This window comes from Talpa europaea (genome assembly GCF_964194135.1).
Source record: "Talpa europaea genome assembly, chromosome: 4".
Classification (NCBI taxonomy): domain Eukaryota; kingdom Metazoa; phylum Chordata; class Mammalia; order Eulipotyphla; family Talpidae; genus Talpa; species Talpa europaea.
Window position 1 is genome coordinate 74,338,001 of NC_140070.1, and position 25,361 is coordinate 74,363,361.

General features: G+C 34.5%; 1 protein-coding gene across 1 annotated transcript in view; it reads right to left on the reverse strand.

Annotated features, from left to right (window-relative positions):
* ROBO1 (roundabout guidance receptor 1) overlaps nt 1-25,361 on the reverse strand; it is a gene marked incomplete at both ends in the record, with an annotated part of 751,012 nt that overhangs the window by 93,119 nt on the left and 632,532 nt on the right. Inside the window, 2 exons of the mRNA XM_084232634.1 lie at nt 21,554-21,681; nt 24,601-24,739. Of these exons, the coding sequence (XP_084088760.1) occupies nt 21,554-21,681; nt 24,601-24,739 (267 nt within the window). The remainder of the gene's footprint in view (nt 1-21,553; nt 21,682-24,600; nt 24,740-25,361) is intronic.

Consider the following 25,361-nt stretch of genomic DNA (forward strand, 5'->3'; position numbering starts at 1 on the left):
AACTCAAATTGTCTTTGGGTATCTATTGTCTTTGGTTTATTTGTTTATATTATGAGATATGAATTGAGATATTACTTAAAGAAGACATAGTCCTATTCCTTATGTTAGCACTCTAAAAGAAGAGAAAAAATAAAAGGATGAAGATCACACATCATTTAATAAGACATCGAGTTAGCAACCCCATTACCTTTACTCTTTGTCACAGTTACCCATACTTCCTGCAGACTTTATTCTGTGCAGTCTGTCTTTGTGGCCAATGACAAGTGAAACATGGAGGCTGACTGGTTGAAGGACATGGAAGGGTATGGATGGAAAGGGGAAGAGAAGTTCCAGTCACAGTGACACGATGATTAGAAGATGGCCAATAAAATGTCAACTTACCAGACCCAACTAAAACAAAAAAAAAAGAAAACATGGAATAAATAAAAAATAAACAAAACAAAACAGAAAAAGTAACTAGACTTGACTCAACAATGATATTTCTTTTAAAATAAAATAAAGAACACAGTATTTGGATATATGGCTCATACTATCCATGAATGAATGAGTATTTGTTAGCGTTATAATCATGAATAATCTAATTAAAATATAAATGAATCTTAAAATCTCTAATATGATAATATGTATGGCACAGTTGCAATGGATGATAGCAATAAAATTATAAAACACTTTTCAATGACTTTACATTTTGTTAAGATGATAGTTAGATAACTATACATACAATGGATTTTAAAAACACTATAAATCTTAACTGCTAAAGCGATATAGAATAGAAATCAAGCACCTTACTCAAAATTAAAGAAGTGTTAGATCCTGTAAGTCTACTATCAGCTTAATTTTTAAGAGGTTCATGCAGCCAATGATATTCTATTAAAACCCATCTTCCTCATAGTTGAATAAGCACACCGAGCACCTTAAGATCTGATTAAAAAACAGATTGTGATTCTAGAGGACAAGAATGTGGCCTGAGATTTTGCATTTCTAGAAGCACCCACGTACTGCTGTTCCACAGCCATAAGTTGAGTAGCAAGATTGTTCAAAGATGTTATATTTAAATTCTTGCATTTTTTAAATGAGAAGACAGAAAAAAAGTGAATAAAATTTCAAAACATAGAAAACCTTATAGCCCTATATGTAAGTCATAATCACATTTCCTATTTTTCATACCGTGCATTGATAGAGAGAACATTGAGCATTTAAATACAAAAACCCTCAAGTTATATATATATATATGTGTGTGTGTGTGTGTATGTATTTATATATATGTATGTATTTATATATATATGTATTTAAAATACTGGAAAATGATTTTTTTCTGTTCCATTTTGTTCTGCCTTTAGAAACCAAACTAAATATTGTCAAATGTAAAATTTTCTCACATTAGCCCAGTAGCTAATCACAACACATTTTACTCTGATAAATAAATGTACTACGTCAAGCACTGCTGCTGTGAGATGCTACAATTTTAAGATAAAGAAAAATGTTTTCTTGCCTTTTGTTACCTACCATATACATAAAATTTAAAGGCAATTGAGAAACATTGACACATCAAAGTGAATGAAATAATTTGTCTTTATTTTTTCACTATTAAAAAACTTCAAAAGAATCATTTTCATCCTCTAAAGAAAAGTGAAAATCCTTTTCATTTACTTAGGTATAAAGTTTATCATACCAACAGCTATGCTCTCCAGGTTTGAAAACACTGAGTGCATTTCTTGAAAACATAAAGATGTCTTTTTAACAATAGGGAGAGACATTTAGAAACTACCTGAAAGACAAATTGTAACAATAGAATATTGCAATACAAAAACCAAAACGTTGTAGGATTATCTTTGGGGGTATATTCCTCAAACATTTCAAAAATTCTGAGATTTTAGAAAAATGAAAATTACTGGAAAGCAGGTTACTTAAGCATTTAAAGTTGTGTTTCCCTTGCTTCTACGTTTTCCCAGCAATTAGATTATAGAAATGACCTAATTGAATCTTTTATTATTGATTGTTTATATCCAATGTGTTTAATAACTTCAGGTTAATGCATTTGACTCTAATGTCAATAACAAACAAGAACTGGAAAATATTTCATAATCTATTAGGGTCCCAACAGGTATCTAAGAATCATATGTAACAGAGTCTTTTAAAACTTCAGAAGTTTTTAGGAGGATCCTATCTTGAATGATCACTTCAACTTTTAACGAGCATGATTATCAGGAAATGATCCCTCTTATCTAAATGAAAACCTGCCTGGTACAATTTAACCACCTTCCATTTGTTCTAGTTTCAGTAAACATATAGATACCAGTGATATCCTCCACATAAAATCCACTGGCTAACATGAAGGAAACTATCCTTCCAAACTTTCTCTTCTAAAGAACAAATTGAAGAGACTTCTTTGCTTTTCTAATCCCCCTTTATATTTCTGTAAGACTCAGGTCAAAGGATTTTCGTTTCATACAGAGAACAGGAACCTTCTGTACAACAGACAATGTCCATCTTGGTCCAGTTAGGTAGGCCCAGAAAGAATCAAAGAAAAGCAGAGATACTACTGTTCATTCATTTTTATCTACAGTTTGCAGTTTATGGAAAACTTCACTCCTGTCCTAATTCTTCTCATCTTCTTTCCTTTCTGTGTGAAAAGCTGCAGACACCAATATACAAGCTTTTCTTTTCTTTTCTTTTCTCTTTTCTTTTCTTTTCTTTTCTTTTCTTTTCTTTTCTTTTCTTTTCTTTTCTTTTCTTTTCTTTTCTTTTCTTTTCTTTTCTTTTCTTTTCTTTTCTTTTCTTTTCTTTTCTTTTTTCTTTTCTTTTCTTTTCTCTTTTCTTTCTTTTCCTTTCTTTTCTTTTTTTCTTTTCTTCCTTCCTTCTTTCCTTCTTTCCTTTCCTTCTTTCCTTCTTTCCTTCTTTCCTTCTTTCCTTCTTTCCTTCTTTCCTTCTTTCCTTCTTTCTTTCTTTCTTTCTTTCTTTCTTTCTTTCTTTCTTTCTTTCTTTCTTTCTTTCTTTCTTTCTCTCTTTCTCTCTTTCTTTGTTTCTTACTCTCTCTTTCCCTCTCTCTCTCTCTTTCTTTCTTTCACTAAGAAAGTGGCAAAGGCTGATATCTCTATCTCTAATAAAGCAATAAAACTATAAAATGTTAGCTCTGGAAGTGACCTTAGGACTTATCAGTCTAACCCTAGCTTTTTTGTTAAGAGAAAACAGAGAGCCTAATTGCTAAATAACTTTCTCAAGGTCACAGATGACTAACCAAAGACTGTCTCCAGGCCTCCTGACTAAATTTAAGTGTCTACACAAATTTTCCTATTTGTTGATGAGTTTGAAGAGATTTATATGAAATAGGACTTAAAACATATTTGACTTAACATTTACATTTATAAATTGTTTAACTTGCAATGATTGCTACCAATATATAAAAACTGTTTAAAAGAATTCCTCATGATATTAAAATTCTTTTAAGGTTATTTAGCTGTAGCTTTTAAAAGACAAAGGAAGTTAAAAGATGAAAGAAATTCGATTTTAAAGCCTCTTAAAAGTTCACCCTCTTGGGATAAAAAACAGTATGATAATTTTTTAATAATGAGCCAATTTCAATCATTTTATCACTTGAAATCATTCTATATTAAATAATCATTTTTGAAACATGAAAGCAAATAATACATTGACAAAAATACTTTTTAATGTAAATATATCAGATAGGAAGGCAGAATAGCTTCTTATAAGATATACATTCAAAGGCTTAAAACTATTATTTTTTAATTAGCAATATTATATAGATTACAACCCATCTCAGGTAACAACTCTTTTTTTTAAATGTCAAAGGGATTTTGGAAAGGGGTTTGTGAACTTGCAGCTTGTATAGGAAGCATACAGTTTTCACAAAAATTGTATTTTTTGAGGAAGAAAATTATATAAAATTGCTAATACATACAAATTTATATAATACATATAAGTTACGTAACACTTGCTGGTTATCTGTTGTGTATGAAAGAGATAAAGAATAGTTTTCTTAAAAAAATTGGAGCTATACAAATATAATTTAACTGACCAATAGTATTTAAATAATTGTTAAAAGTTTTGAATAATTAAGAATTAAGTCAGTCTCTCTCAGTCTCTCTCTCTCTCTCTCTCTCTCTCTCTCTCTCTCTCTCTCTCACACACACACACACACACACACACAGAGGCAGGCAGTTAGAATAAGAGATTTTCTTCTTTTGACTCTGATGGCCAAGTTCAAATTATTTATTACTTGAAACCGTCTACAATTTAAGAATATGCATGGTTCAGCTAATAATCTTCAGGTAAGCTAAGAGAGAAAAGTAATAAAAACAGAAGGAAGGAACGAATTGGGGGAACACTCACATTTATTCTATCCACTTGTCAGAGTCAGGAGATGAGTCCAAGCAGTGACAACTATTTGAAAAACAAATATATCATAGCTGGAGGAAGACCTTTTTTTGGTCTGGGAAAATAAGTTAGCTGAACAGATATTAGGGATAGCATCCCTTCAGTGACAACTATTTGAAAAACAAATATATCATAGCTGGAGGAAGACCTTTTTTTGGTCTGGGAAAATAAGTTAGCTGAACAGATATTAGGGATAGCATCCCTTATTAATAAATAAGGGATCAGCTAATTTTGATAAATATAGAAGAGGACAATAGCTCTAAAGAATAGCACAAATGACTTGGGGAAAGCACAGAGAAGCAGTTGACAGGAAATATAACCGTGCCTAGTAAAAGGAATAAAGTAGTAACTCTTAAAGTACTTTCTATGGTATGATTTTAAGAGTACAGAAATCAAGAGGTAATGTAGGACAACCGAAATATTCCTCTGACCCCAATACCTTCCCTTCATATTATGTATATCCAAATATATACTCCACCAGAAAGTATTCTAAAAATATGGGTTTCAGTTATTATTACCTTAAATAGATAAAGTACGTAATACTCATAATAAATAAAATAATAAATGCAGGAGACAGCAGAGAATTCCAAGTAAGTAAAATATTACAATTATCAATGCAACATTATGATTAAGACATTGATATCTCAACTTTTAAGACATCATGGCAAATACATTCAAATATATCCTTACAAGTTAAAATATAGGAATTTCTTTACTATTCTTTAGTATTGCTACATAGGTCAAATAATTGCTTTGAAATGTAATTATAGAAGAATGCCATACCACTGGGGTCTGAAATAATTTAGACATTATCTAATCTTCTAAATGACTCTATAGAAAGTTTCATAGTTAAGCAAATTTATATGTGGCATGACTATTCTTGGTAAATATCACACAACAGCAGTTTTTTGAATAGGTTACAAATAAAATCACTGAAATTCTGCTAATTCATCAATAATACTTTTCATTATTAATAGTAAAATTTTAATGACTCCTTAAATTGATGCATTTTTTTGTTCTTATATATAGTGCTTTTTAAATAGGAGGGCTCCATTAACAAATTAGACAGATTAGAATTGTAAATACCACATCCCAGAAAAATATGAATGGAGTAAAGGTGTGAGGTATAAGATTTTGGAGGGAAGAAACATATTTTCATTAAAAGAGAGGAGCACAAATTTTCAGGTAGTGAAGCTATCTGCATGTGAACTGACAATTCCCAGTCACTATTATGTAGGAGAAATTATATGCATAGTTACTCATGAATGATAATATCACTAACAATTAAAAACTCTTAGGATATTCTAATACTAGGGATGATTTCTTTTTGAGGAAAAGATTGAGTTTAACATAAAAGCCTGTCATTATGTCTTTCAACTTTTCAGACATAAGAATGGAATGATTAAGAGGGGCATTTTTAGAATACATTTGATAGATACATAAAATACGATGAACTTTTCCCCTCTACTCAAAATTCTCACATTATTCTATGGATCAATGATTCTAGAGACAATTCTGGTTGTCATGACTGAAGAGTGTTTGTGTGTGTATTTTTTTTGGGGGGGTTGCTAATGGCCTCTAGTGAACAGAAATCAGGGATGCTGATAAATATATTATAATTCATATATTATAATGCAAAAACAGCCCCCTCTCTTTTGTCCTCACCCCAAAATGTCAATAGTGCATGGATTGGAAACGCTTACTCTAGGTCATCTGGTCAAGTAAAATTTAATTAAATGGTAATGAATAATTATAGTCCTTCCAAATACGCAAAAAAGTTACCTTCTGCAATATCTGGTATTATTGCCGGAACTCAGCAAAAGTTATTATTTGTCCTCTTTTTCTTCAATTTCTAAAAAAGTTCCCATCTTGCTGAAAATCAGCTATTAAATGGTACAACTTACTTCTTTGCCTACCAAAGAATTTAAGACTGAAGTGTAACTTCCTAGCAATCTATGATAATGTATATGCCACCTAACGTAGGATCATAAATACTTCCTAAATCAATTTAACATGCTAGAAACCTAGCTCTTCCCTCTTCCTCCTACTTGAGATACAAAATATATTACCAAATTATATACTTTTTATTTCATAACTATGTCTCCATTCCATGCATGTCTTTCTGTCTTTATTGGAACAAGTCTGGTCTATACTATCCAACATCACTCAACTGAACTACTATTCTTACATCTTTCCAATTCAATTTCACAGTGTTGCCAGAGCAATTAGCAACAAACCTTAACTAAATCAATATCATTTTAGCACTTTTTGCTGAAAAAAAATCTTTCAATAGGGTCCCATTGCTCCTAAAACAGTGATCAAAATCTTTAATGTGGTCTTGAGTATCTCCCCATCACTTTTGCTTCTCCATTTGGCAAAGCCTTCTTACAGTCTTTGAGTCCATCATGCACTTTTGGTTTGTTGATGCTACATCATGGAAACCTACCCCTTTGCCTATTTAGTTCCTACTCACCATAATTCCCAACTCAAAGAAAATATATCTTGAAGGAGTATATTTGATACTGAATTTGCCTGTTGAAAGAGTGAACAATAATGTCCCCACTGTCCAGTTGATAATATTTTCTCCCTCCCTGGGCATATCTTTATGAATCCATTTTTACATTGAGCTGGAAATTGTAGATATTTGTGTAGCTCTCTTTTTCACTAGGTTATAATAAGCTCTGGGAAGAAGGCTTTGTATCTTATTTATCTGTACCTCCCGCACAGTGTCCAGCATAATGTCTCATGCATAGAAAGTACTCAAGAATTTCTTTATTTAAAAATGAGAATACCTATCTTCAAATGGCATATTTCATGGAGGCCTTAGAGTTTAAGATACATTAAGGTTATTAGTTAAATTACTTGTGACAGATAAAGAGTAAAACAACATTGATCATGATATCATTTATTAGTCTGTGATTCTATACATGTGTGTATCACATAACCTTTCTACTTGTAGATTAATAAAGAATAATCAATATTATCTAACTGTGCCAGATAATATATTAGAAATCCTCCCAGCAACTGTGTATGTAAAAGTTCAACATGCCAATTTGCAAAGGGAGAAAAATTGAAGGTTAATGAACTTTCTTAATGTCACAGATTAGGTAAAAAAAAAAAAAGGATGACTGGCATTCAGGTTTGTCTAGTTCTTAAAATCATATTTCTGTATTTATTTGCTTGTTAATACAGTTTTCAATTATAGTTTTGCTACATGTATTGATAGTATGACAATTAACTTTCAGTACAGAATTATTAAAGTGCACAGTTCATGCATTGATTACATAAAGTTAACATGGATACATAATTATTCTGTTCAGATATGTGCACTATCACATAGATAAAAAGACTTGAGGGACAGGGAATGACTCCTGCTCTATTTTATTTTCTCATAGAAAGTAAAAGTCAAAATATTCAATTTTGCAATTTAGGATAGTTACAGTAAATAAAAAACCATGAATTCAGGTATCAAATGTATTTGTTCACTTTTATCTCTAGCATAAAGTCATCTTTGACCTCAGTTTTTTCATCTGTAGAACAAAGAAAATGATTTGTGACACCTCATCCACATCTAACATTCAAAATCTCAGCAACCCAGCACAGAAACTATATTACATTCATACCCAAGAAATTAAGGCATGTTAAAATTATTTATTATACATATGTTTAAACATTAAGAACATTTTGGGGGAGAAAAAGCTTAAAGAAAAACACAAGAGCACACCTCATCTTTTTACTAAAACCTGAAATGAACATTATTTCATCTTTCAAAGATAACTTTTTAACAGGCACCACTGTAAAACAGCCTTATCTGTAGGTTTAATAGAGAAGCACTCTTAATTTACTCTTCAATTACTCTTAATTTAAAGCACTCTTAATTTACTCTTAGATTACCTTAATAACATCAACTACACAAATAATTGTCCTAAAGTGAGAGCTAACTTTAACAACCATTATGGATTTTCCTCACCCTAATAAATCTATGATAAAGCAATTACTCAGCTATATTTTGTCTTATGCTTATTTCAGTATTTTAAACAGGTGTGTTTATGTTGACACATTATTTATCAAGTACTGAAAATAATAATTTAAAAGAAAATGGAGGTTCTCATGGTATTTTATTTGGTTTAAGAAACTTTAGGTATGATATTCTAAAGTAGTAACTTGCAAGTTACACAGAATATTTTTTAAAAAACTAAAATGAGAAGAGGTGTATTTTTAAATTAATTACTAAATACAAGTCAAAGGACACTAGCTGCTGAAAAATTTTGAATAATAATGTAAAACAGAAGTTTTCTAATGATCTTTATGGCTGGGATATGTTGAAACCATTTGTAACTCATTCATTTGTGAATGAATACTGTTCAGCATAACTAACAAAGCTGTGTGCACTCATATTTAAAATGATAAAAAATAATAAAAAATCAATACTTAAAATGTATAGTCAATTTTCAATTTTCATCCATATTTAATTTATCACAATTATTTATAAAAAGGTGCACCTTAATGTCAAATAGTCAAAAATTATCAATTAAATGAAAATAAAGGTTAAATGAGAATAAGCCTATTAATTTCATCCTAGCAATTTCATGTCCTAACAATTTTGAATAAATCAGTGTTAATTTACTTAGAAATAGGGCCTCCCTGGAGGCCTACGGGTTATATCTCAATGCTATCACCACTATGGCCTGAGCTCGATCCCCAGTCAAGGAGTTAACCCACATATGGCACAGCAGACCTCTCATGTCTCACTTCTGCTCCCCTCAGCAGTGTATTTCAGTAAAGCCAGCTGTTCTGCTCCCTACTCTGTCTCTGTTGAATCCTCTCACTCCTCCCCCCACACCTCTGGCCTACACCTTAGTTCTTCTACACACACACACACACACACAAAAAAAAATTTCTATTACATTAAATAATATGCAATACCACAAAATAATTCTGACTTTTAAAGTGATATGAGATTTTTAGAAATGAACCTCTAATGTTTAAAAGCAAGCTACACCGAAATGATTAAAGTAAGAATCTAATGTATCATACCAAATTTCATTCTCAGGCTGAATAATTTAGATTGTATAGCATCACAAAATTCAATTTGTATTTTCACATCGATGTCATTATTTCAGACTGCAGGCTGCCAAAGACCATTGCTGAGTTCTATACATCTATCTCCCTGGGCGATGAGTAAGCCTTCCTCACTGTTATGCAGATGGATAAATCACAGGAAAGCTCAGGACATAATGGAAGGCCCATGATGTGCACTTGCTAGTGTGGTGCTGTGTCGCTATTTGTCACAGACTCATCTTACATATCAATTATTTCTTATAACTGACTGCTCTACTTATTTCTTTAAATTTTTGCTTGGCACACACATTAAGCGAGTATTTCAAATTCTCTGTAGGAATGCCATATGTGAATGCTTATCCTTTTGATTCATTGTTAAGATTTATATCAGTTTGTTTGAACTGACTGAAAGCAACCCAAAACACTCACCAGTAAATGGAAAAAATCTAAGAAAATATCACATCTCTAGCCATTCTTAGGGTTAAAATGGCCACTTCTGAAATCTCTAAGAACACAAGAGCTGTTCTTGTTTTATCCTTCTTGGAAAATTAAAAAAAAAAAAAAAAAAAAAAAAAAAAAGCTAAGAATCACAGGCCAAAATGTTGCCGGACTAATGAAATAAAATAGCATAAAAAACCAGCAGGAGTGGTGCTCAGCATTCTATTTATGCCACTGGATCAGAACAGTTAGGAGAGGAGCCATTCTCACAAATCATTCTCTTGTTAAATTCTATAGTGAGACTTCATTAAATCTCTTGGCTTTTGGCATTTACTTTCAGTCTGCTTATAAAGGACTCCGCTGGCAATACTCATTCTTGTCTCCAATCACACATTGTCATTTGGGGGTTTCTTTAAACACAGATCTCTTTTTATCTTCAGTCCCTCAAATCAATTGAATTTTTTAAATCAGTGGATTAACTATAAAACAAACAACAACAAATCCCCCAGGCCAATAACATATCCTATAAGGGAGGCAATTTTGAATAACACTCTTGATCCCACATTAAAAGTAGAAATATGTACATATAGGAGGTGGCAAATAGGAATAACCTTAATACAGAGAGATAAAAAAGGTATAGGTATATAGATAGATATAGATATAGGTTAGATATAGATAGATTTAGCACATTTATCACATTTAATGTGATAGAGATAGGTGAAAGATACAGATATAGATAAAGGTGTATTGTCCCAAGACCTGAACTCCTGAGGTACTATTTCCTATAGCACTGCTGAGTTTTCTGGACCTCTGTGGATTTTTGCCATATATCATGAAGAACCATTCCCCAAAGAGCCAGTCTATTGTATCTTGTCAGAGTCTGGCAAACATGCCACACACGTATCAAAGATCTTAATGTCACAAGTAAATCTTTGGAGGTCTTAGAGTACATGCTTCATCAAATTGTTGATGAACTCACCATTCTTAACCAGTATCTTGGACACTACTAAATCCAGCCTGAACCTGCAAAAAGGCCCCTTGACACTATTAGTTTTGGCTTCTACTCAAATAGCCACATTAATGTTCAGAAACAAAGTACTATTATACTGCCAGCTTTTCTGAAATCAGCAATTGAAGCAAACTGTTCCAACAAATGATTTAGATGAAGTCTACATCAAAGAAAGGAAATTCAGAACTCAAGGGCCCTCTTTTCCCTACCTCATTACTTCTTTCATGCCTAGGTATCATAGGAGCTCTAAAAAGTCATATGAATCTGCACAGAGATCTCATATGCTGATAGAAAGTTAAACACTGAACCCTCGTTATAGAAGCCACACATTTACAAAATAGGCCTTCTTCCCCCCAGAATTGGTTTTTATTAACATGGATCCCTTACTACTGGCAAAAAAAAAAAAATTTACAGTGAGCTATACTTGTCTACCTAAATTCTAAGTAATCCATTAAAAATTAAAAATGATACTTTCTTGTTATTATATATTGCAAATAAATTACAACATGAGATTGACATGTGGTTTGGTTATCTTTGTACTTATTATTTCACATCTTACAGAATGGTCAAATGTACAGACACACATATCTTCTACTGGATTGTCTTCTGATTCATCTTTTAAATTATTAATGTTTTAAATTATATGGAAGTTTTTACTGGGAACTATCTATCCAAATTATTTTTATCATCAGTTAATTGTTCCAATATATGAAATCTATATGGAAGGAACAGTAAAATCATTCAATATAATTCTATCAGGAAATTTAGCAGTACTGAACATATCAGAAGGAATATAGTTATATTTTAAAGATCAAAGGGAATCATGTTAATTATGGATGTACAATAAAAAAATGTATTCTGTGGGTCCATGAATATCACATATATATAATACATGCAAACAAAAGTATTTTTAACTAAATACAGCACTTTTTATAATTCACTTATCCACTGTTGCCTAAAGCTAGACTAAAACTTGGCATTTTTAAACTAAGGTTACAGTAGCCTTAATATTTAGTATTTATTGAAAAGCATTGTTTATGTAATATATTTTGGGAGATGCACACATGACTCACGACCTTTTTTTTTTTTATATTTTAGTGAAGGGGAGCTAAGGGCACTTAAGTTACATAAAATTTTGACTCGGACACATATAAAAGTATAACACTAAAGGGATCCCCGCCTCTTTCTTCATATCCTCTGCATCACCTCCACTTTTATTAAACATTTTATACTTATGAATTCACTTAATTTCTTTGACAATCCCATGAGAGATTGTCAAACTTGCACATTCAGCATCTGAATCCAAGTGAGTCAGAAAAGACTATACTATTGGGCCTCCCTGGTGGTGCAGGTGGTTGAGCGCTGCACTGTGAAGCTGTCCGCAGCCTCTGCAGCATGGGTTCGATCCCGACCAGCCGGCAAGAATCTACATGGCGCAGTAGACCTCTCTTGGCTCACCCGCTGCTCCCCTCAGCAGTGTATTTCAGTCAATCTGCCTTTTCTGTTCCCGACTCTGTTTCTGGTGAATCCTCTCACACTCCTGCACATCTGGCCTGTACCCCGGTTTTTCTATAAATAAATAAATCTTTAAAAAAAAAAGACTAGGGCCTTCCCTGGTGGCGCAGAGGTTGAGCACTGGGCTGCGAAGCTGCCAGCGGCCTCTGCAGTGCCAGTTCGACCCCCGGCCGCCAGCGAGGGTCCCACATGGCACGAAAGACCTCTCATGCTGCGCCCGCTGCTCCCCTCAGCAGTGTATTTCATCAGTCTGCCTGTTCTGCTCCTCACTCTGGCTCTGGTGAATTCTCTCACCCTCTGGTGCTTCTGACTGTACCCAGTGCTTGCATAAATAAATAAATAAATACATACATACATACATACATATTTTTTTAAAAAGCCTATGCTATTAATTCTGACTTATAGAATATTTCCCAGTGGTAGAATTAAAACAAAAAATGATATCTCCCTAAAAACTTTCCAAAGAAATAACAAGGATTAATTTTAAAAGATAGATCTCAGCATCAAGAAGTCACAGAAATTACCTTTGCAGAAAACTGAAACAATTACTAAATTCCTTCCTGATCAGCTACTTAAAAATTTAAAATCTCTATGGATAAAATAAATATTACTGGGAAACTGACAGATTTTTCTTGTTTTTTGGAAGAAACTGATGCATAAAATAATCCTAACAATGCACTTCTGTAAGCACATTATAACCTAGGAAGCACTTGTGGGAGAATGCAATTGTTTTGTTCATTATTTCCCTCCCATCAGCTCACTGATGATTATATTACATGCACATTCATTTTTTTAATAGATGAGAACACTGAAAATGGGGAAGATTAGTGACTTGTGTAGGATTCCACAGCTGGTATATATCAGCCCTCAGTTCATCCTAGATTCATTCACACAGAAATGTCACATCAGTATCAAGGATGCTCCTAAGACGATAATATACAAAAACGCTAAGGTGGCAAAGTAAATAAAGTGTGCTCTGAGCAACTCACAGGGAAATAGTGAGGGGACTAGCAGATATTGAAATGTGATAAGGGCAGACATAGGATCCCATGGAGACATGAATGGGGGATCCTAACCCCCACTTGCCTGGGGATTGTCTGCAAAGCTTCCTGGAGGATGCTTGCCTGAGCTAAGTACTGGGGTAGGGGTAAAAAGCAAGTAGAAGACAGGGCAGGTAGGGGATGGAGCACTGAACCAAGGGATGATATAGAGAAAACGTAGAGGTAAGCTACATGGTGGTATACACATGGAAAAAAGTCTATAAATGATATAGTGATTCAAGATTGAAGGGAGTAGCAAGATATGTGACTAGGTGGCCAAGTCACCTCTTATTTAGGTCTTATTCTGAAGAGACAGGAAACATGACAGTATTTGGAGGATGGAGCTGTTAGAATTGTGTTTCAGATAGACAAACCTTTTGTATGGAGGACATTGTCTGAGACAAGATAATGGCAAAGAAACTGGTCAAAGTTTTCACTGTTAGAGAGACATAAATATTGGAATTAAAGCAATAAGATCAGAGATGGTGACAGAGATGCTACATCCTTAAAAGGCAAAATAAAGCAACTATAAACCAGACACACACTACGGGGGGAGGGGCAGGGAAAGGAAGGACTAGAGTCAAAATAAGGGGGGGATGTAATTGTATGGGGAATATAACCAAAATGAAAATGCATACATTGTGCAAAGATGAAAAAAGATGTAAGAATTATATAAAATAAAATATTTAAATAAAAAAGGCAAAATAAGTAGGATTTTATGGTGATTGATGTGAGAAATGGGAGAATAAAGACTTCTCCCCCTACAATGCCCCCCACCCCCAACCTGACTGCTAGTGTTTATCTTCAGGTTATGTCGCCACTAACTGAAATGGAGAATATGAGTGAATTTAACTTCTGATGCCTAATGTCTTCTATTTTTATTACACCGTTATTAGTTCTTGTGACTTAATACTCACTGTCTTGGTTAGTTAAAATCTGGCAGCACTTCTTTTTTTCACACTAAATTACAACAACTTCTCAGTTCTTGTTCATTGAGACATTAAAGGGGTCAATCATAAATGGTAGTGCCCAAGATATTTTAGCCAAGCTTCTTGTTTGAGGCCTGTGGTTCTCTGGCAGAAAGGAAAGATGCCCAAGGAGACATTCCATGAGTAGAAGTGAAGTCAGCCAAAAGTCATCATGGATTTTTTTGGGGGGAGGGGCTTGTCCTTCCCTGATCGTATGCCAATCTCAGACTTCAAGGCTGAGGCTTCCAGAAGCTGAGAATGACAAACCAATCCCAATAAGGAAACACTACCTCTACTGCATGGGAGGCATAAATACTTATGAGCAGCATCAGTTAAAATAACAATTCTTCAGAATTGAATGCACAGCCTTTTGATAATAGATTTCAACACTCCAATTAAGTGCCAACCATAATTTTAAAGAGACAGCAATATAATTTATGATTCTATATTTGATAGAGAGAAAAATAAAGCAGATTATAAAATGGAGAGAATGGTGTCATTTCATATGAAGGGGGAAAATCGAACAAACATTTATGAGAATAGAGCTTGGATTTCCCAGAAATCCCATTCATCTAGTAACAGAGCATCACCTGTTTTAGAGATGTTTGATATCTGCCTTTTCTTTAAACAGAGCTTTTGCTGAAAAGGCAGAAAAAGCAACTGCTTCTTGAGCTTAAAAGAGGAACTTGTCCCTGTGAGAGGTCTGCAGAGGAGTGCAGTGGGGTGTGAACTAGGACCTAAATGTCCAGCTTCCTGTGTTTGACTGGTCTAACACTCAGACTACAGAGAAATGAGAGGACTCAATGCCTTTTAGCCCCCATTGTCAGCGAGACAAACAAAAATGGGATTAGATTTTCTTAATGGTTCAACTCAGCGAAGATAAAATGTGATTGATTGGGAAATGGCTGGTGTGTGGAAGTTCCTTTTCATTTGAGTTTCCTGTGACTGACACAGCGATGGGAACACGATCACTCTGGTGATAGAAAGTCACAAATTTACTTTGGAAATGAAATTGTGACAGTAATAAGAGCTGCTTTATCTGTAAAGTTGCAAAGGGAGTGGAAAGATTAATAATGCCCTCTAGTTTGCCTTGTTTAAGCAATGCGTATCGCTGATGCAAAGAAGGATGAGAAACCCCAGAGGAGGACAATGAACTTGGAAAAGAGAAATTCAGAGTTTAAACTAAATTATGCGGCTTCATTGTCCATCTTTCCTTTGGGCTAGCACTCTTCAACATTGCAATTATTTAAAAAGTTATCACTATGACTGTCTTTGAAAATGAGTAGTTACTAATTGTCTAGGGGTATTATTAATAGTATAGTAAATAAAATTAGTAATTGTTTTCCTTTATTTTACTTTAAAGTGTATTGAGATTGCATCCACAGTGTATTTTTTAAATGTTCCCTTTAATCAAAGAAAAAAAAAAGAACACTTGCTTTTTTAATTAACTATGACTTGATTAAAAAATAAGAGCAAGTGGGCCTCCCCCGGTGGCACAGCGTTGAGGGCTGGGCTGTGAGGCTGCCCGCAGGCTCTGCAGCACCGATTCCTTCCCTGGCCGCCGGCAAGGGTCCCACCAAAAAAAAAAAAAGCAAGTAAAAAATTAAATTATTATGTGATTCTAAGAAGAACCTCAAGGAAGGTGCACCTAACAAGCATCTAATAGGCGTAACAGGTTTAAATTAATATTGTAAAATAATATAAAACAAACCTGTGATCATTCCTGGAACACTAAGTAGAGGCATAAATTTTAGCGATTTCAATGGCACATAAGTTTAAAACCTGGCAGGGTGCCTCTATGCATCTATTTTGTTTTAGTTAGATTTTATATTTTATAGGAAAGTCACAATCTATAAAATGGTTATAAATACCACAGTGTATTTCTTTTCTCTTAAAAGATAGGGCCTTTATGCAACATGAAACCAATAGTTCAGAAGATAATTCATGCCAAGATAGACTAGCAATCTTAACACCTGTCAAATTGAGATATTAAAGTGCAACTACAATGTAATAACTCAAAATTGAAATGATGTGTCATTAAAAAAGACTCTTGATTTTGTTTGTGTGTTTCAAGTTCACAGAGAGATTTCTTAAGGACATGTGCAGATGTCACATAGATAGGGAGAAATAAGGGCAGGCAAATACCAAGTATAAATATAACAACAATGATAGTATAAATGTATAGGTAAAAAATTCATTGATTATTCCAAAGGTAACAGAATATCAACTTTAGGTTAACTGAATTTTCTAATCAATGGGGAGCTTAGCAGAATACTTTTTGTTGTAATCACTCCAAACTGCATTACTTCACCCTTTTTTTATTAGTCATGTAATGGACATTGATTATTTTTCAATATGTCAAATCACTGAAGGGCCTTGAGTCTCAGTCTGATGATTAGCTTCAATATGCCAAAACTGATAAGAAAGTTAAAAGACTCTGAATGTTCTTTCTAATGTCTAAATACTTAGAGACAAGGCAGCACATGTTTTTTAACATGAAGTTCCTAATATTGCCACATTTTATTATAATTGGCCTCTTTTCCAAGTAAAATATAATCTTCTATACAATTAATAATCAATAATTTGATTTGGCTCAATGACTTTGGCATTTCACTACCCAGGAAGGAGTCATTTCATCAGTGTTATATGATATATATAGTGTAGGTTTTAGGGGCTGTGACTTGCTGTGAATATGGTGTGACCTCATATTTTACTCTTGGCTTACAATGGTTAACTACAGCTTCTTAGTGCCGATAAAAGAGAAAAAGCAGTTTTTAAGGATATTTGCTCTCATGCATAATCTTACTAGCCTTAGATTAAATTACCAATAGATATCCCTATTTTTTTAAAGATTTATTTATTTATGCATACAAGAACTGGGGTACAGGCCAGAGGTGCGGGCGGTGGGTGGGTGAGAGGTTTCACCAGAGACAGAGTGGAGAGCAGAACAGGCAGAATCACTGAAATACACTGCTGAGGGGAGCAGTAGGCAAGACTTGAGAGGTCTGCTGCGCCATGTGGGTAGCTCCCTGGCCAGGGATCGAACTCGTGCTGTAGTGGCTGCAGATAGCTTCATAGGTTGCGTCTTAACCCCTTGCGCCACCAGGGAGGCCCTAAATATCCCAGTTTTATGCGAAGATTATTCAAGCTGATGAGAATACAAATAATTGGAAAAACATCACTCTTGGGAGCAGCACAATCAGAACTGAGGTGAAATACCCTCTGCTGAACATTTTCCTACAACAATAACACTCTGCTGCACATAAAATATGAATGTCTTTGAATCATTTCTTATCCCAAATGATCCTAATTTGCATTAATTAATCTAATTATTTTGTAAAACTTCAACATAAACCTAGCACTTGCTTTGACAGGACAATAGCCATTACATTTACTATTGCATAAAAGTCAATATATATTTTTAATGAAAATGTAATGTTTTATATTTGAGAAGAATTGTCAATAATTTGTTACATAATTAATTAAAATAATTACATTATCATGACAAATTTCTCATTTATAACAGCAAAGGAAAACTACCTGCCTAGAATTATCTGAACATTATTATTTTTCTTATTAAGCAATCAACAATTATTAAAAGCAAGCAATAAAGGTATTAATAGCATGAGTATTATAATATTCAATAACAATGTATGTAATAATATTAGAAAATAATAATGTATATAATTATAACAATATGAGTACTATGCTCCTTAATTATAAACATTTACTTTATAATAGATGATATATTAGTATTTTATATATAAAGTTTAATTTAATCCTTATAAAATTATACAAGATTGATATTACTATGCCCTTTTTATACATGAGTCAACTTACACTCAGAAAGTTTACATAACATTGTTTAAGGTCACATATTGGCTAAAGAAAGAAACTAAATTCTGTCTAACTCTGACTTCAATATCAATGCTCTTAACTACACAAGGCTTTGTAATATTTTCTTCTAATTCTGGCAATTCCCAAACTCCAGAGAAATTTTTTCAAGCCCTTTATTCTTTCTGTCAGCTCATTAAGCAACTCTTCATTCCAAGGATTCCTAAAAATGCTTGTTGAAAAAGAAAAACAAACTTCTGTGCCCCACCCAATCTAGTTCTCCAAAATCTTATTCTCAAAGAACATGTACAAAGAAATCTGTATATTTAAATAGCAACTTCATACATGTTTTGGAAACTGTCTAGTCCTAGATTTTATTTTGTTCTCATTCAGAGACCCCCAGGCAGCCATCACAGATGGTCATTGCTTCAAATTTTATGCAATGGAAACCACCATTGGTACCAGGACTGAAGCTGCTGGAATTCCCCCTGGGATTTCCCTGTGGTATTTCTATCACTGAAACAGAAGCCCATATTCATATTTCAAATTTTAACATGCATTTATTAGACAAAGGCCCTACAAGATGGCCGGTACCATGCTAAGCAATGAATAATCCACAAATATAGAAGTCCAAATGATCCCTGGAACCAAGGAAAGTATGTTTAAAGAAATATGCATAGGTAGAGTATCTGAATGATCAAATGTAAGGGATTTTAAGGAAAAACAATGTAAAAAACTTTCTCAAATCAAGGTTTGTTTATTAATGTTAGAATTAATCACATCTGCACAGAGGGTAAAAATCAAACAGTCACCCTGTCTAAGAGTTTTTTTCTCCATAACTTTTACCTGAAACACAGGGTTTTTATTTTGTCCAACATTATTCTCAAAATTAAACATTCATTGTATCGGTGTGAGAAAGAGATGAAGATTATGTTCAGCCTCATACTGAGTTCAATATTGACTTTTAAAAATGAACCACATAAAAAATGAAGCACACTACACTACTATTTTTTTTTTTATTTTAACTGTTTCATTCTATCAAATACATTCATTTCTTCTTAGTTTCTTTTTAGTAACTGGTATTTTTCTATATCCAATTTCAAGTATAGAAAAAAGACATAACTTCTTTTTTTTATTTTTTTTTTGATAGAGGCATGCTTTATTTATTTGTTTGCTGGTTTGTTTGTTTGTTTTGTTTATACATGCACTGGGTACAGTCAGAAGCGCGGGAGGGTGAGAGAATTCAACAGAGCCAGAGCAGGGAGCAGAGCAGACAGAAGGACCGAAGTACACTGCTGAGGGGAGCAGCGGGCGGCAGGAGAGGTCTGCGCGCCATGTGGGACCCTCCTCCAGTGGCCAGGGAGCAGCCGGGGATCGAACCGGCGCCGCAGAGGCCGCGGGCAGCTTCGCAACCCAGCGCTCAACCGCTGCGCCACCGGGGAGGCCCAAAAAGACATAACTTCTCATGGGAATCATGTCACTTTCTTTGACATATTGTATGTATTACTCTAGCACATTAAAGGTGTTTTTGTAGTGATGTTAATATGTATATTTTATTTTAATATTTGAAAGACATATCACCTCTCAGTAATATACAATTCTTTTGTAAGTTTATAGAAAATTCAACACAGTTGAAACAAGAACTTCTAAAATTCTTTCAAGTATTTTCTATATTTGACCACTTATACCCAATTTCCCTTGAAATCCAGATTTATGGAGCAAAAATTCCACACGGAAACCTCAATGCTGAATTAGCTTCAGATAGAGCTTAAAACTACTGGAAGACACTTTACTTTATTTCACTGTCTAAGGTACATATAACAGAACGGGTATTGTTTATAAAAGCATCAGATTCCCGAGGCAAAGGACTTTAAAACATAAAGTGAAATACATTTCTGACTCATGCAATGGACAATCAACCTCCCTGTCACAATTTCCTGGAGATAGACACACCTTTTCAAGTCTTGTATTCATCCCAGGCTACTTTTACTCCCTCTGGAGAGCTTTTGAACTTCAATTTGACATCTCTTAAATTTATGCTTTCTCTAAATGTAAAGCCTTATGTGAAGTTCAGGTCTAAGTTAGATTAAAGAGAAGTAGTCTTGGCCTTAGAAATTCAATGTTTGTTCTTGATCTTTTTTTTTTTTTCCTTTTGTTTTTATGAGGTTGAGCTAAAAACCCCAAAGTGGGACATAATGGCTTTAGAGACAGGAAGGAAATATTCTTTATTCTTTTTGTCTACAGTAAAAAGCCCACAAGGTTCTTTTGTAGAAAGTCCACAGTAGAAGCACTCCCTCGAAAGCCCCCTTTTTCTTTATAATAGTTTGAGAGGAGACAGTGTTCAGAAAAGATGACAGCACCCCATGTTGCTAACGTCAGACCCAGAAACGAGCTAAGTGGTTTATGGCCCAAATCCCTGTTTACTCTATATCCTCGTCAAAATAGGGTATTTTCTTTTACCAACAAAATGTTTTGTAAAGGTTACTGTCTCTCAAATTCCATAATAAACAATGTGTCCCTAAAAGGGAATAAGGTAAGGTAGAGTTCATAGATAAGGCACAGAGAGAAATAATATGAGAGTGTGGAGAAAAGGTATTATGAGAATGGAAAACACCTGGGTTATGAATATAATAGATGGTATATGATGCTGACATTAAAAGCTTACAGCCAGAGAATATGGCATCCACATTGGCTAACTGAACACCAAGTAATAAGTCTTCATCAAAATTAGCAAAGTGCAAAGCCAATTCTTTGATTCCTCAATATTTATTATCTGTTATGTCATCAGATACTATGTGTGCAGAAAATACAGAAAAAGACCCCAAAATAACCCTACTTCTACAGGTATATCTTACATTGTGAAGGGGACTAGAATATTCTCATTTTTGTTTTCTGAACTGTATAGATCCTTGGAAGCATATGACTTGAAGGAACGGTAGATTTGTTTCTGTTCAAAGACAAAGTTTCCATGGCAAGCACTATCATTGAATTAAAAGATTAGAAGGGCTCTATGCTTGAAACTCCAGAGATTAAAGCACATTCTCCTCCCGCACTTGACAAGAAAAAAAAAAAAAAGGCATTATTTTGAAAATTCAGTTCTATTTCCTGTAACAAATGCTTACAGAGCACCCATAGGCAAAACAATAATTTCCTTTAAACATGCTTAAAATATCTGTAATAGTATTTTAAGTCTGTATTTAATATAGATAACATTAATTAGCAATATTTTCTTCAAATTTGCAACATTATGTTTCATACGATAAAACAAACACAAAATGTCCCCCAAATCCTACCTTGGACAGTCAGAGTAGCTGATGCTTCAGCTTTTCCAACCATATTTTCTGCAACACAAGTATAGGATCCCATGTCTCCAGCCATTACCTTCCGAATTTTCAAGGTATGATCATCTCTGATTTCATATCTAGTGATAGAACAAAAGAAATGATACAGTTAGCTCACTTTCTACTTGAAAGATCCCATCATTACAAATAAAACACACCTAGGCTACAAATCACATGCAACATTCTCTTCAGAAAATTTAAAACAAAAGGTAAAATTAAGTATGCCTCTAAGTCAGCACACAGACAATAAAGGGCTTGTTTTTATACTTATGTGGGCTAACATATCAAACTACCTTTTTTAATTAGTTTTTTATTTATAGCACACTGTATGGTAAATTACTTTCTAAAAAATATTTTTGGGCCAAGTTGTCATGTATTTATTTCTTCATACTATTGTACTCATACAAAAAGTAAGAAATATAGACCATTAAAGTAATTCTTATTACATGTCAGACTTTAAGTGTTTTATAGGTTTAATCTTTTAAACTCATCTAACAATTATATCAAGTATTATGCTTATCTCCCTTCTGAAGATGAGGAAACTGAGGCATATGATGGTGAGGTAACCTGACTTTGGTCCTCAGCTAGTCAGAGGCAGAGTTGGTAGCTAAGCCCAGAGAGTCAATTATCTTGCCTTAGCTTCTCTACTCTTACATGTTATGTGAGTTTCCCAAGATGTTTCAGTTTACTACTCCTTTTAGTCTACAAGATTTCTGAGTTATAGTTATCTCTATAGTTTATATCTCAATTAACCACCCAGACATTATTAGCCCCTATCTCATCTAAGCTCTAAATTCATAATACCAACTGACTAATAATTAGGTATCATTTCCCACAGGTAATCATGTTCTTTAAATAAAACTGCATTTTCCTCACCCTGTCTAATAAACAAACTCCTTCTGAGAGTGTACTAATTTTGTTCTTCAGCTCCCCTATACCTAGGAAATCCTCCAATTCATCAATTTAGTCTCAGAAAGTTCTCTCTACACTTGACCCCTATCTTTCTCATCTTCCTGTTCAGACAATTCACACCTTTTATGTGGACCACAATAATGACCCTGCCACTGGCCTTTTCCCACATTAATGTAACATCCATTGGGTCAAATAATTATTTTCTCTAAAATGTTATTCTATTCACACACATTGCTCTGGGCTCTTCAGTGTACATGTAATGTGACTCAAAAATCCTGCAGTTTATTATACAATGCCCCTGAAATTTTAAATTAATTTTTATTTTTTATATCATTGTTCATTTTTAAACAATATTTGCTTTCCCCCACCCCCTCATGTGTAGTCCCCATAGAGTTTCCTTCACCAATGCACCCGTGCACCATCACCTCAGTACCCTGCTCCTCCCTCCCTCCCTCTGATCCCTCTCCCACCTCCTCCCCTGCAGGATGTCTCTGATTTATAATTGTCCATTTTTGCTTTGTTGTGTTTTGTACTGTTAATATTTTTTTACACTGATGTCTCATTTGGTTCCCCTATATTCCTGCGTTAAGTGAAACCATGCAATATTTTTCTTTTTCCTTCTGGCTTATTTCACTGAACATAATTCCTTCTAGCCACCTGCACCCCTATGTTTACTGTAGCACTATTTACAATAGGCAAAACCTGGAAAGAAGCCAAATGCCCAAAAATTGATTACTGGATCAGGAAGATGTAGCATATATACACAATTGAATATTATTCAGCAATCAAAAAAGATAAACTCATGGCATTCACCCCTGAAAATTTTACCCCCCAGCTTTCCAACATGATATCCCATTTACTTCTTGCCACATGACCCACGCCCTAGTCATACTAAATTTTGCAACACTCGAAACATGTAATGTCCCTTTTCTAGTATATTCTTTTTCTTACTGATCAAATGAATACATATTTTTCAAACATTGCTTATATGCCACTTTCCTTTGAGAACTCTCTCTGTGTTTGTTGCTCCCACAGGGGGCTTAATATCTTATTCTGTGTCTACTCACACATTTGTCCTTGTGTGAGCTCCTTAAAATCCAGAACAATATCCAAGCTACTGTTACTTGTCAAAAAGTCTAGCAGGTGCTCAACACATGTTGCTACATTAATGCATACATTAGAGAAGACTGCCTAAAGGTAGTACCTGAAGACTGCATTTTTTTTTAATTGAATATAACCTCTTTTTTTTTTTTACATTTTTTTTTTATAAATTTTATTGTTATATTCCCCATACAATTGCAGCCCCCCATTCTGACCCCAATCCCTCCCCTCCCGCCCCTGCCCCCCTAAAAGTGTCTCTGGTTCATAGTTTTTTGTTGATTTTGATTTTCACTTTCTTATAGTTATTCATTTTCCTGGTCCCTTATTTAAGTTTTCTAGATTCCTGCTATGAGTGAGACCATCCGGTATTTTTCTTTTTCTTTTTGGCTTATTTCGCTGAGCATGATCCCTTCCAGCCTTCCAGCGCCATCCATGTTGCAGCAAATTGCATGTGTTTATCTTTTTTGAATGCTGAGTAATATTCCATGGTATATATGTACCACATTGAAGACTGCATTTTGCTGCCTGGTTCCCTAAAGCTGCCCAGCCAATTTAAGGACCTGACAGCTTCCAAGAAACTCTGACCTCTACTTTTCTCTGGTGGTATCATAGTGAAGCAAAAGAAGCTCACTTTATAACTGGCTCATAATTATATCCTTAGATGTTGCACCTCCTTTCCCTCCATATTTGGTTCCATATAAGAAGCTGACATTCACTATCATGTGGTTTAACAGAAAAGAAGTCAGTATAAGGCTATCACATCTCACAAGGGTTCCCTGGGCAGGCCAGGGTCAAGACAATATAGTTCTTATCAGAAATGTTCAGAGGAAGCATGGCACCTCCTGACTCTAATTATTTCTAGTTCTGTATCTGGCCTGACCAAGAAGCTACAGGAGACAATTCTAATGGTATCTATATGGATAGTGGTCTAGTTAGAAACACAGAAATTCAGAGTGATTGAGTCACATCGCTGCTCCAATCTATACCTGGATTTGGGCAGTTCTCCATCATCTTTCCTCCATCGGACCGTTGGTACAGGGTCACCTCTGGCTTCACATTTAAATTCCGCGCTGTCATCCACAGTTACTGCCAAGTTACTAGGTCTCTTCACAAATGATGGTCTCTCTAAAATTAGAAAGAGTCATCTCAAGACAAAAATGAAAACTAAAATGCACTTTAGATGTTAAAAAGGACACACTTATAGGTGAGTCTGAGTACCGCTGGGCTGTGCTGGGTACCTTGCCACATGTCTTTTTTTTTAATATTTATTTATACAAGCACTGGATACAATCAGAAGCGCAGGAGGGTGAGAGAATTCACCAGAGCCAGAGCAGAGAGCAGAACAGGCAGATGGACCGAAATACACTGCTGAGGGGAGCAGCGGGCGGCAGGAGAGGTCTGTCACGCCATGTGGGACCCTCACCGGCGGCCGAGGATCGAACCAGCGCTGCAGAGGCTGCGGGCAGCTTCACAGCCCAGCGCTCAACCGCTGCGTCACAAGGGAGGCCCCCCACATGTCTTTTTTTAAAATTGCCACTCCCAACAGTTAGAGACCCCTCAGATTCAAATAATCCATCTCTTTCTGCAATGCTGCCTATGTTCTTCTTTCTTTTCCATTGATAGACTTCCAGGATCTTGATGAACTAAAACCTAACCCATTCAGATGCTTTTTCAAAGCAATAAATGGAATGATGTAAATGAAAAAAAGAACACACTTACAATTTATTTAGAAAATCTTTCCATATAG